Source organism: Notamacropus eugenii, chromosome 1, assembly GCF_028372415.1.
Source record: "Notamacropus eugenii isolate mMacEug1 chromosome 1, mMacEug1.pri_v2, whole genome shotgun sequence".
NCBI lineage: Eukaryota > Metazoa > Chordata > Mammalia > Diprotodontia > Macropodidae > Notamacropus > Notamacropus eugenii.
The window spans coordinates 243175820-243189315 of NC_092872.1; the positions used below are offsets into that span (position 1 = coordinate 243175820).

General features: G+C 48.2%; 1 protein-coding gene across 1 annotated transcript in view; it reads left to right on the plus strand.

Moving 5' to 3' along the window:
* Window positions 1-688: 688 nt before the first annotated feature.
* INSYN1 (inhibitory synaptic factor 1) overlaps window positions 689-13496 on the plus strand; it is a 59463-nt gene continuing 46655 nt past the window's right edge. The window contains exon 1 of the mRNA XM_072628402.1: window positions 689-3657. Within this exon, the coding sequence (XP_072484503.1) occupies window positions 3484-3657 (174 nt within the window). The 5' untranslated portion in view covers window positions 689-3483. The remainder of the gene's footprint in view (window positions 3658-13496) is intronic.

The window sequence follows — 13496 nt, forward strand, 5'->3', positions numbered from 1 at the left end:
CACGCTCACACACACGCGCGCGCACACACACACACACACACACACACACACACACACACACACCCCATAACTGGTTTGTATCTGACCAGAAGGGAGGACTATATAACCCAGGCCTTTCTAGCACCATGGCCAGCTCTCCATCCAGCAGGCCACTGTGGTTCTCCATAAATTAAAGGGAATATAATACAGTACTTCAGAAAGTTATAGTCTATATCCCCACACCTCTTGATGTGGTTACCAAATCCTACTGTAGCAAGTTCTCCTAGCTGTCAGGTATTGAGACATCTGGATGTTGCTTCCAAGTTGGTTTGATTGTGGGCAACACTAGGAATACGTTTATGCAAAATCCCCTACCACTTTACTACACATCTAAAATTCCACCATTGACGATTCCTTGCTTTGGGCACTATCTCCAAAAGGCCCCAGTTAAAATTCAGACAGTTACCTGCAAAGGAGAGGACAGATGAACCCCATTAGACTCCATTAAAAATACTTCTCCGATCATTTTATCAGATTGGCTTACAAGGGCCAAAAATCCTCCCTTGCTCCCGCCCGCCGCGCGCTTAGTGGGAAGGAAACCTGGGGTCAGAAGCAGTGTGTGTCGCTTTAAAGGCTCCCCGCTCCACTCGGCCCGGCCCCCTTCTCTGACAGTGCAGAGAGGCTGGGCTGCCTTTAGCTGAGCCATCGCCCAGCGCCGCCAGTCTAGCAGGAGGCAGAGCCGCTCGCCCTCCCGCCTGCCAAGCCGGCTCCCTGGCACCGCGGTTCCGTGCCCGTCCCCAGAATCAGGGGACAGGAAAGATAGCGGCCCGCGCACCGAGAGGCCCCGAGGTGCCTGGAGAGGACTCATTCTTCTCTCCCCATCCTCCTCCTCTTTTCCTTCTCTGGATTTGGAAAGGCATTGCACGCCGTTCCTGTGGAAGGAGAAGCGAGTTCCCGTTCCCGCAGCCCCATGGCTGGCTTCCCTTGCGGATGGACTGGGAACCCAGACATTCAGAGCTGCCTAGCTCGGCTCTGCTGACAGCCTAAGGGTGTTGAGGAGTTAAAACCCCAAGAGAAGGCTACGGAGCCCCAGCGGGGCTCCCTCCTCCTCCGCTGGGTTCCCCTCGGGGCCCCCGGAGCAGCGCAGCACAGCACAGGGCGCTGTGTGTGTGTGTGTGTGTGTGTGTGTGTGTGTGTGTGTGTGTGTGTGTGTCCGCGCGCTCGTGTTTGTGATCTGTGTATGTGTAGAGTGAGTGTGTGTGTGTGTGTATGTATGCTTTGTGTCTGCTGAGTGTGTGTTTGTGTGTGTGCTGTGTGTGCGCGCGCCGGGGTGCGTTCCCCAACCCCCACCCCCGCCCCGGTTCAGGCTCGCTCCCACCCCCTCCCCGCCCCCACCCGCGCCCCGCAGCCCGCTGAGCCCGGCGGGCGGAGGAGGACGCTGACGGCCCCCGGGAGGAAGAGGACACGGAACCGGCGCCCCCCTGGTGCTAAGGAGCTGTGTGGCGCGGTGCAGCCGGATCCGAAGGGGGATGGGACACAGTGGCGACCCCCAGCGCCCCCGCCCCACCACGGTGCAGGGAGCGCCCCCGATCGCCCATCCTGGCTGCTGGCCGACGGTCCCGAAGCAAGCTTCCGGAGCTGGTCTCGCCTGATCCCGGCGACTGCCCACTCCTCTCGTTGGATTCGGGATCCCGCGCGGCGCCAGAGGCTCTCTCCCTGCTGACTTTGGCTCTCCTCTGCCCGGGACGGGCCTGCCACTTGCTGGGCTTCCCGCCGGCCCCGCCGCCCCTGCCGTTCCCTGCCGGAAATGTCCGGGTCACCTGTGGCCTCGCGCCCCGGCCCCGCGCCGCGGTCCGCGCTCCCGCTGACTCCCTGCGGGCACCAGCAACCCCGCGGCTTGCCCCGCGCTTCTTCTCTCTCTGCTGCCAACGCCTGAGTCTATGTCTGGATCCAGTGCTCCACTTTGGGGCAGGGGATGATCTTTGAAGGGATTTGTTTTTCCCGGGCCTTGAAAGGCAGGGGCCGGGAGACTCATTCCTAGCCCCAGATCGGATTTGAAAGCTGGGGTATTTTTGTTGTTTTTCTTTCCTTTCTTGGAGAACGGAATTCTTAGTCCCTTCCCCCTCCCAGCTGCGCCAGATGTTGTCCACTGCTTAGAGAAACTCGGGGACTGGTCCGGGCAGCTCCTCTCTCTTTGAACACCCATCCTAGATAGGGAGGCTCGACCTCCCTCTTCCATCCCCCTCCCCCAATCTTCCAACCAGTGGCCAGAAGTGGGACCCGGGCCCATCCCATGCCCTGACTTTGAGGGCAGCTCTGGCACCTCCCCGACCTGGCTGGTGAGTCCTGGGGGGGAGAGGGAGCTGAGACAGGCCCTGAGTTAGGGCGGTCCTCTTCGGGATCTCCTCCCCGCTCACCCCAGGAAAGAAGGCCTAAAAGGTGGGGAGAGTCTACTAGACAAGGAATTTGGGAGGGTGGAGAAGAGCAGCCTATTTGAAAATTGAGGGGGACCTTCCATATAAGCCCTAGGCCTAGGTGGGGGGTATAGTAGGTGTCCCCCTACAGCTTCTTCAAAGTCAGTGAAGCATTTGGTCCCCTCTCCTGCTATCCGCTTTCAGTAGAGTTCTCTACCCTTTCCCCAATCTTCCTCCCCTCCCCTTCGAAGCCAAACCAGCAAAGAGGACAGGTTGAGGGAAAGAGGAGTACAGGAAGCCCACAGAACTCCTGCCTATATTTTGCCCTGGTGCAAAGAGATCTCTTTCACTCCAGAGCACCCCACATCTCTGTCTTCCTCTGGAAAACCCTACTTGTTAAGAATACTGTGGAGAATGAAGGGTAGGCCCTGCTGCATCTGGAATCCTCTGTCCTGATATTCCGGGCTTCCCTGTCTTCCACTCCCAATCTAGGACAGACTAGGAGTTTGGGGGGCTGTGGTTGTCACCCCCTCCTGTATATCACAGGCCCCAAGGACATCACAGGAGACAACCTATTCCCTTCTATCCCCCAGGAACAATTCCCCAGCCCCATCTCTGGAAGCCATCCATCCAAACCAGGGAAGGGGGGGCTACCAGTTCAGCAAGTGGACAGCAGAATCCATCCCGGAGATACAGATCCCTGAGCCCTAGCACCGTGGTTCTGATTCTCTTTAGCTCTCAGCTGAGTCTTGAGGGCTGCAAAGCTGAAACTTTTAACCCCTTCTTTTATCCCCCTCTCTGCTGGACTCAGCCCCTACTGATCAGTTTCTTGCCCTGATTCCTCTCCCTCTGGGACTCTGCCCCATCCAGTGAACAGTCCCCAGACCAAGGGAAGAAGGGGAGAAAGGACAGAAGGACAGGGACCTGGGCTGAGATCAGGTGGGTGTGGGCTGGGGCTGGGACAGCTGGGGGGGGGGGGGTGCCGTTAAGATGTGGAGATCTCCCTGGTTGAGAGGGGCTCCAAGGAGGCAACGGCAGCGTGAGGCCCAGGGAGAGCAGCATGGACAGGCCCGTGGCAGCGTGGTGAAGCATGAACATCCGGAGTGCCCAGGACCACGGGCAGGCCAGTGACAACCCCAGCGGTGGTGGTGGTGCCAGTGGTGGTGGTGAGAGAGAACGCATCCGAAGGCGTATGAAAATGGTCATCGGGCAGCTGGAGGGCATCCTGCAGGAGCTCAAGGAGGTGGCCAAAGAGCTGAGAGAGGTAAGGATGAGGGTTGGGGGGGGCATGTCTGAGGGCTAGGCAGTGACTGGAGAAGGTCCAAGGGCCAAGGTGGGGGAAAGGGGTGTTCATCAGAAAAGTCAGCTCAACATTTTTTTCTATTTAATTTCTCTTTGCTCTTCGGTTTAACTCAATACAAAGAGAGTATGTGCATATTGCTATAAATTTTGACCGAGGTGGTTTCAAAGCCACAATTAGCATAAATGTCTTCTACCAAGTCTCCCTTCTCAAAAAAGCCTTCATTCCTGGGGAGGGGTGGGAAGAAGAAGGGAAGAAGAAGAATTCTCTTCAGAGAATTCTGAACCCTAAAAGAGCTGCTCGTGGCAATTTTACCCATGTGCCATTAGCCCAATCTCAGAGGAAACAATCTTGCATTCACATTGGGGTAATGAATTAACTCTTTCGGGACCCCACTGACCAGTGGTTACAACCCAACATCAATGAGGCCAAGGTTACAACCTTATTCATTCAATGAGTTGATTATATTCATAGAGAGAGGAAACTGTTGCTTAGACCCAGAACGACCACCCCATGTCCTCAAAGTCACAGACTCACCTACTCCTACTCCTAACTCTCACCCTCATCCCTAGTCAGCATCTTAAACACATGTGCCATTGATCACAGGAGACATGCCAAAAAAAAAAAGTCAATGTGCTCCATTCGTAATGCCAGAAATACAGTGTAATTCTTGTAAGGTGAAGAGGAGAGTATTAGGTCTAGAATCAGGGAATTGAGTTTGAATCTCACCTCTACCATTTATTATCCATATAACTTTGTGCAAGTGACTTTCCCTCTGGGCCTCAGTTTCCCATCTATCAAATCGGAGAGGGTGGAATAAATGACCTATAAAGATCCTTTCAACTCTCACTGTGGCTGACAATGCCCTACTGATAGGGCTCAGGAGTGAGTGTCTCTTCTGTGTACAAAGGAAATTCCACTTTAAGGATATGTTAGACCCTGAAAGAGTCAATTCACCCCTTACCAGGATATGAACCATGCCTTCCCTCCTCCAGGCTAGAGTCTGAGGAGTTGTGTGGGTCTTATTTAGACTGATGAGTATATGGCCAGATCTTAGGAATGTGAAGCAGGGCATCTTTGCTGACTATCCCCTTGGTAGGAACTGCCCCAGGGCAAACTGCCCAGACAGAACTGTATCTTGGTATGATACATGAGTTGAACCCTCCTCTCCCCCATTTCCAATGCTTCTGGGACCAGAGATGTAGAGGGATAAAAAAGAGGGAGGGAGGAGGCAGGCAGAAGAACTGACTTAAAGGGCAAAATATTGCCTGGAGTGGGGCATGTGGGTACCTTGACAGAACAGAGAGAGCCAAGAGATTGTGTGTGTGTGTGTGTGTGTGTGTGTGTGTGTGTGTGTATAGTGAAGTGATGTCTGGTTTAATTTCTACTTCCAACATCTCAATAGAAACAAAGCATATCTGTCCTTGGCCCTGTACCACCCCCCACCCTTGGGTAGCATTGAAGCCCAAAATGCATGATACCCCCCCCTTCCCTAGCTATTAGTTCCTGGTAGTTAGCTGGATTTGCCCCCAGAGTGACATTTCTGCAAGGCCAGGTGGGTTTTAAGTAAATGTAGACTCCATGTAACCAGGATCCCGGAGGCATTGGGGGGACACATCAATTGAGCTAGAATGATGGGTCCTTGCAGTCCTATCTGCAGCTTCCCAGGCCTGTCAGTCCCACAGACTGGCACTAGAAAAAGGAAGGAGCTGCCACTTTCTAATGAAGGAGAGAGACAGGCACCAGTGCATGGACTTGCTTAAATGAAAACTTCAAGAAGATGAAATGGAGGATCTAGCTGTGAGCATTAGACTTTGCAGCACACCCATGTCAACTTCCTGGGGATGCAGCTCATTGGAATCAAGCCAGGGTACCTTTGCCTTTGGCCCTAAGACTTTCTCCTTTAACCTGTGCTTTAGGAATATCAGTTTGGCAGCTGTGTGGAGACTGGACTGAAGAGAGAGAGAGGCTGAAGGCAGAGATACTATTTAGGAGATGTTACAATAGGCCAGATGAGATGTGATAATGACCTGAATGGGGGTGGTTTGGGTATTAGTGGAGAGATAGGAAGAATATGAAGGATATTGGGGAAGTGGAATTGATGAAAGACAGCAACTGCTTACATAGAGGGGATATGGTCTGGCTCCTGGAAGATACCTATTAAGCAGATACTATGTGCCAGTCACATAGTGCTAAGTGCTCGGGATGCACAGAAAAAATGTTCAATGTCCCCTCCTCTCAAGGAGTTGACATTCTAAAGGAAATGGCATGAAACAAATATGTAAACACAAGTGGCACTGTGGAAAGAGTGATGAGCCTGGAGTCAGGAAAGTCTGAGTTCATAACCAACTTTCAGACACTTACTAGCTGTGTGAACCTGGACACATCACTTAACCCTGTCTGCCTCAGTTTCCTCATCTGGAAAATGAACTGGAGAAAGAAATGGCAAACCACTCCAATGTTTTTGCCAAGAAAACCTGAATTAGGGTCATGAAGAGTCAGACGTGACTGAAATAACTGAACAACTTATATACAAGTAATATGTAGAGTAGTAGTTGACAATCTCAGAGGGAAGTCATTAGCATGGGGAGGCGGGAGTTGGAAGGGCCTCCAATAGACTGTATGATTTAAGCTGAGCCTTGAAAGAAGGCAGGAGACAGAAAAGAGGAGGATGTTAGGCATGGGGATAGCCAGTAAAAAGGCAAAGTGTCATGTGAAGTATGAACAAGAACATCAAAAAGGCTGGTGTTGCTAAATTGTAGATGATGGAGAGAGAATAAAGTGTTAGCAAGACTGGAAAGATGGGAAGGGGCAGGTTGTGAAGGTGATGAGAGCCTGTACCAGAGTAGTGGCAGTATAGAAGAAGAGAAGGGACCATTTATGAGAAATATTGTCAAGACAGAGGCAACAAGACTTGCCCACAGATTGGATATGTAGTGTGAGTGTGGGTGAGAAGCAAGGATAACACTGAGGTTTTGAAATGACAATGAGGGAGAGTAAAGAGTCATGGATGATTTCTAGGTTACAAATCTAGGCACAGAGGACGGTGGTGCCCTTTACAGAAATAGAGAAGTTAGAAGGAATGGTGGGTTGAGAGGGAAACATAACGAATTCTGTTCTGGACATGATGAGTTTGAGATCTCCATGGGACTATTGAGGTGGGGATGTCCAATCAAGTAAGTGATGAATGGATTTGTAGATCTGAGAGGGCTCTGCATAGAGATGATCATTGAAACCATGAAAGCTGATGAGATTATCCAGCCAATATTTAGAAAGAAGAGGACCCAGGATGTCTCACATGGTTCTCCCTCCCTTTCCAGACCCACAGAAACAAAGTCAGGGATTTCTCAAGTATAGGGTCACAGAATCAGATGACCTCAGTGTTAGAGGTGACCTCAGAGGCATCCAGTCCATTCTTAAGCAAGAATCTTTTTTTATATTATACCTCACAATTATTGATTCACCCTTTGGAGGTAGGTAGTTGGTGCAATGCATAGAATATTGGACCTTGAGTCAGGAAGGCCTGGATTCAAATCCAGTCTCAGACACTTAATAGTTCCGTTGGCTCTAGACAAGTCATTTAACCTCTGCCTTCCTCATTTTTCCCATCTATAAAATGGGGGTAATAATAATACCTACCTCCCAGGATCATTTTAAGGATCAAATGAGATATTTGTAAAATACTTAGCACAGTGCCTGGCATATAGTGTTTAATAGTAATTTTTTCCTTCCTTCCTATGTTTGAAGACCTCTAGTGAGGAGGGATGGGGAAGCAGGGCATGGCTAGACAACACTTCCTGTGAGAAAAAGGCTGGAGAGAAAAGATATTGCAAGAGCAGTGTGAATCAATGTGTGACAGGGCCCCACACTGCCAAAAAAGATATTGTGATCTTAGGCTGCCTTAAGAAAGTCCAAACCAGCACTAAGGAAGTGATTGTCTCTTATATTCTGCCTTGTTTGGACCACAGCTAGAGGATTGTAGTCAGTTCTGGACCCCAAACTGTAAGCAGGACACTGACAAACTAGTGTGTCTGGAGGAGGATAATTAGACTAGAGAATATCACCAAGTAGGATTGATCGAAGGAACTGAGGATGTTTTAACCTGGAGAAGAGAAGACATTCAAGTATTTGTAGAGATGTCATGGAGAAGAAGGATTGGGTGTGTTTGGCACTAGTAGAATTAGGAGTACACTCTCACTCTCAGTGGGAGAATGGGTGGAAGTTCCAGAGAAGAAAATTTGGGCTTGATATAGGGAAAATTGTCCAATTGTTAGATCTATCCATTGGTAAAATGGGTTGACTGAGTGATCATTTGTTATGTGTCTTGTAGGGGGAATTATCGTTCAGGTATGGGTTGGACCACATAGCCCCTGAAGCTCCTTGCTGTTCTATTAGTCTATGTCTTGGTGACAGATCAGTTTCATTTGTGTTGTCCTCCATTCCTTTGAGACATCCTGGCCATCAAACCTTTGCACCTATTGCCTCTGGGTTTAGCCTGGGCAGTAATGACCTGGTCATGGTGCTCTAAGTGACTGGGGAGATTAGTGAGAAGCAAGTGGCTTCCTTTATAGTCTGCTTCCCTGCTTAGAGTTCTGGGCACCAGACTGTATCAGCAGAGTGGGTGGAAATATGGAACATCTCTGTCTCTGCCCCTACCCTCTGCCATTAAAAAAGAAAGAAAGAAAGAAATGAGAAAGAACATAGCCCCCACACAACCCAGCAGGGGCAGAAAGAAGGAAGAGGTCTCTCTATAGAGTCTCTGGGGCAGCATGGAGGGAAACAGATCTGATCTGATATTTCTCAAATTCACAATCCAGAAGATGTTATATTGGTGTCAAGTGATTTGGTAATTTTCTCTCCCTGAAGCCATCCTTTCCCTCCATTCTCCTCCATCCTCCCTGCCAGGCACTAAGGCTCTCAGGAATGACCAGCAACCATGTGTGTCCACCTAGGATTATTCACAGCCCTGAGCTGAGCCTGGGTCTTAGGCTCAAGAACTTCTAAAAATCATTCTAATAGCCAGCACTTATAAGGCATCATAAAGTTCGCAAATCATGTTATGCCAAGATTCCTTGCTAGAATTAGAAGGAATTTAAGAAATCATTGAGTCCCAATCTGGACTTGAAAGGCGGGGAAATTGAGGAGCAAACAGGGGAGATGAAGTCACACAGAGAATGAGTGGCAGAATCTGAAGTCCACTGTTCTTCCCATTAATCCATGGTACTCCAGGGTGACAGTGAACTAATCAGATTCTGTTCAGTCTAATAAACTTGGCAAAAGAGTCTTTTTGGTGCAGAGAACCATACCAGGCTCATTGGAAGACAGGTTTTAGATAAGACAAGGTCCCTGTTCTCATGGAGCTCATAGTCGAATAGAGGGATAAGACCTATGTACACTTCTGTAAGTAGTAACACATGTGAGGCAACATGATATAGAGGCTAAGTCAACAACAACATTTATATGGTGTTTACTATGGGCCAGGCACTATGCTAAGTGCTTTACAATTATTATTTGATCTTCACAACCCTGGGAAGTAGGTGCTATTTTCAAGATGAGAAAACTGAAGCAAACAAAGGTTGTGGATTCAAGCTCAGGTCTTCCTGACTCCAGGTTCAGTGCTCTATCCATAGGACCTGGATTCAGGTCCTGTTCCTGACAGACCAGCTTGTGACCCTGGGCAAGTGTCTCAGGGTCCTAAACAACTCTCTGAGGTTTATAAGGTGCTGACCAGCCTTGGCAGGGGAAGTTACTCATTGGAAGTTTCATACACCTGGGAAATCACAAGTCTGGTTGGAAAAAAAATCCATACCACATAATCACTGATTATAAAGCAACATTCTCTATACGATCTGAATGGGAAAATGATTGTTGACCAGGAGGAAGAGAGAAGACTTTCTAAAGGATGTGAGATTTCTGATTCACTTGAATTTACCAAGCATGTATTATGTGTGAGGCACTGTACTAGTGCTGGCAGGTCAGGGATACAAAAGTAGAAATGAAAATGGTGCCTGCCCTCAAAGACCTTATATGCTGCTGGGGATAGGGAAGAGACAACGTATGCAACATTGTAGGCACACACAAGCAAAAACAGTATACAAAGCATTGTTTGTGAGGGAGTCACTAACTGTTGGGAGGACCCAAAATGTCCATGTGTCAGAGGTTATACTTGTGAACTGATCTAGGAGAGGGTGCATCCCAGGGATAGTAGAAGGAAGGAGATGGGATGTCAAGGACGGGGATCATTAAGTCATTCAATCTGCTGAAAATTGGACTTTAAAGACTGAGTCAGAATTCAGTTGGTGAAGGAGAGAATACAGACATTCCAGGTACAGGGAACAATATGTACAGAGATGGGGAGAAGGGAAAACACAGCACCTAGACAGAGGCTAGAGGGTAGTGTGTTGTGGCAGGAGCCAAGACGGCTTGACCAGGAAGCCTGGTGCTGGCTTACGGCTTCCCAACAAGACAGTTTCATTTTAATGGGGCCTTCTGGAAATTGTAGCAAACCAAAGTCCTAATGATGGACATTCAGAATGGTATAATGCTAATGAGTTAAAGATCTTCCCCATCCATTAATGGGCCTGCCCTTTAAGGGAAGCTTGATTAGGGGAGATTTTTTGTTGTTGTTGTTGGAAGGCCAAGACCTTTTGTTAACTTTTAATGAGGTACTGGTCCTCAAGGGTTGTGATGCTGAGTCTAAAAAGTGTATATGTACTGTGCGGTGAGATTTTGTTTTTAGACTTACTCATCGGAAGTGTTTATTTGGTCAGATGAGATTCTGGGCAGCTGCTAAGAAGACCCCTCAGTTTTGAAAACTCAAATGTTGGTGCTTCTCTCTGTGATAACTATGGATGTATGGTCAGACAGTTGGATCTGTCTGTTGATCTGTGATGCATGTTCAGGCAATTGTCTCTTTTTATTTCTCTGTATTTTCTCTGAAGTTCAGGGTGCCAACTTTTTCCCCTGAACTAAATGAATGATATATGTGTTTGATTAAGTAATTGTTGACCCCTCAAAAGTTGCTTTCCTTTTACAAAAGCAGATCTAAGAACCCGTATAGCAGGCCCTCCTGTGAATGTCAGGGTCCTTGCTGTTACAGAGGGGCATGGGGTACTTCCTTTCTTTATACCCTATTAGCTCACATGTAGATGTCCACCTAATCCACCCACATCTGAGGTCAGCTCCAGAGGAAGGGCTTCCCAAAGCCACTTTGCAAGTGCACAGTTTGACATCAGGCCTCATTTTAGGTCCAAAAAGCAAGCAAGGCACAGGGAAGAACAGAGATTTCCAGGTGTTTAAGAAGCTCCATGAGGAAAGAAAACCAGCAACCATAGCTGACTAAGGAAAGAGGGAAACTGAGAATGAAGGTATTCTAAGAACACCTGGGCATGCTGTCCATGTGCTTGAATGGGAAGCAGGGACAGAGAGAACCAAGTCCTTCTTTTGTATCCCATGTGCCTCTACCAGAATCTTTGGCAGGTTGCTAAGGCAACAGGAGTCTACCAGATAGTAATGCCGCCTAGTGCTGATAGCATTCACTGATAGGGGGAGGGGCAGACCTTCAAACTTCCCTTTCTCCCATGATCAAGCAGGGCCAGAAGAAGGTCAGAGCTGGCAGGGATTTTCAATAGGTTTGGTCCTTTGAAGGTTTCAGGGTGACAGGCCCAAGTAATTGATGAGAAGGCAAGGTTGTGGCCAAGGTGTAGGGGGAGGACTGGACTGGAAGTCAGAAGACCATGATGCTGACTCTGACACTAATTCTTTGTGTGACTTTGGAGAGGTCACAACCCACTCTCTGGGTCCATCTGGTACCATTCACATCCCTGAGCTGAGTCTGGGTCTTAGGCTCAAGAACTTCCCCAACTGCCAAATGGCTGGGTCAACCCAAATGATCTCTTAAGAACCCTTGAACTTAAGTTTATTAAGAGCCAGTCCCATTTCAGTGCCTTTGAACAGACTGTGGTGGAGCCAGGTGGCCAAAGCTTGTTACTGGGAAGCTTTGAGGCCCAGTACTGAAAAAGGAGGTGGAGGAGGGAGAGCTTCCAGGACCAGAAAAGGCTGACCCTGAAGAATGGCTGGTAGCCAATACAGCTTCCTTTGATGTTTGCATTTGAGAAACACCAAATCACATGTGTATCACTGCTTTTCCAGAGGTTCTGCAAAAGCTCTAAGAAGCTCTGTCTTGTGTAGGGGAGAAGAGGAGGAATGGAGAGAGAAAGTAAATGGGGAGAGGGATAGTTGTCTTTTGGGGGGGCAGGAGAAGAGATGGGAAGGAGGATTTTCACATTTCTTCCCATTCCAGCAGTATATGGTCATGTTTAGAGCTCTTCTCTGGGTCTCAGTTTCCCTTTCTGTGGAATGGAAAGAAAAATAGGTTACCAGGAGAACAAATAGGAAATTGGGCAAGGTTTTGATGAAATAAAGTTTATATGAGGTCACTATCAGCAACTGTAGTGGGGAAGACAATCTGAGAATTATGAGTGTATGTGGGGAGGGGAGATAGAAATTGAATGGATCACCTCTGCCCTTTGAAAAACCAGGTCTTCTGCAGTGCTTCTTAGAAACCTCACCTTTCATGTCCAGGCATGGATGTTCGCATTTTCTCATGGTCTTATCACAAGCAAGAAAGCAGGGCTGCTGACTTGTGGGACAAGACGGCAGCATTGCTGCCAGTGAGGACACCAGTCCCTCTCCTTCTGAGTCTACCTAAAGGCATCATCAAAGAAGGGAAAACCCTTTCTGGGCTGATGTTTCAGCTGGCTCATTGTATGGATATGGCAGAGCTCTCTTTTGAAAGGAGAAAAAACAGAGTTGAAAGCAATAGTTTTGTAGTAGAAGATCCAGCTCTGTGAGTCCTGTTATTCGTGGGTGATCATTCAGTCAGTCAACAAGCATTTATTACATATTTACTGTATTGCAGGCACTGTGCTAAACACTAGAGATACAAAGAAAGGCAAACACTGGGTGGCTTTCCTTGACTGTTTCTGTTTAACAACAACACATTATTAACATACACATTTATTAAGTTCCCAGTTGTGCAGAGAGCTGGCCAAAGGGTTGTGCACAGGGAATTCCTCATGGTTGGTGATGGTGTTTTTATGTCACTAGGCTAGAAACAGCTCCCAAAACACTAAATTTCTGAAGTTTCCTGTGTAAAAATTAAATTGATGCACTTCCATTGAATGTCTGTTGTGTGTCCAGCCCGGTCTTGGTGTTAGGGAACAAGTGCTAAAGGCCCAAGGCCACCGCCATTGGGCACCTCAGTCTAGTTCAGGAGACAAAACTCTTAGCTCAGAAAACTCAGTGTATCCTCAAATTCTAGACTGTCAAAAACTGGGTGGAGGTCTTCTAGGGGAGACTGGATGACCAAGGTTTGTATATGTTCCTGAGGAGATTCCAGCACATGCATGGGCTAACCAATTGGTCTCTGAGTTTCCTTGGTCCTCCATCATTCCAGATTTGATTAGTGAGTCTTCTCTTGGGGTTCAAGAGGTCCCTGCTACCCTAAGCTGATGTTCAACCACTGTGAGGAGAAAGTTTATGAAGGTCATTATGTATTTGTTTCTTTGTAAAGCCCATGGTGGAAGGCCTTGCCCGTGAAATGATATACATATTTCTTGCTATTCCCAGACTTGGGTGCATTCTGGGCTCATGTTGAGGTGGGCTCATTATACTTCAATGGCAGAGATATCCTTTTTTGAAGAAGGGAAAGCATTAGGACCAAGTGAGACATCTTTGAGTTGGAGATCTATACCACAGAAGGGGAAACTGAGGCCCCCAGAGAGAATAGCTTCCCTAGGCAT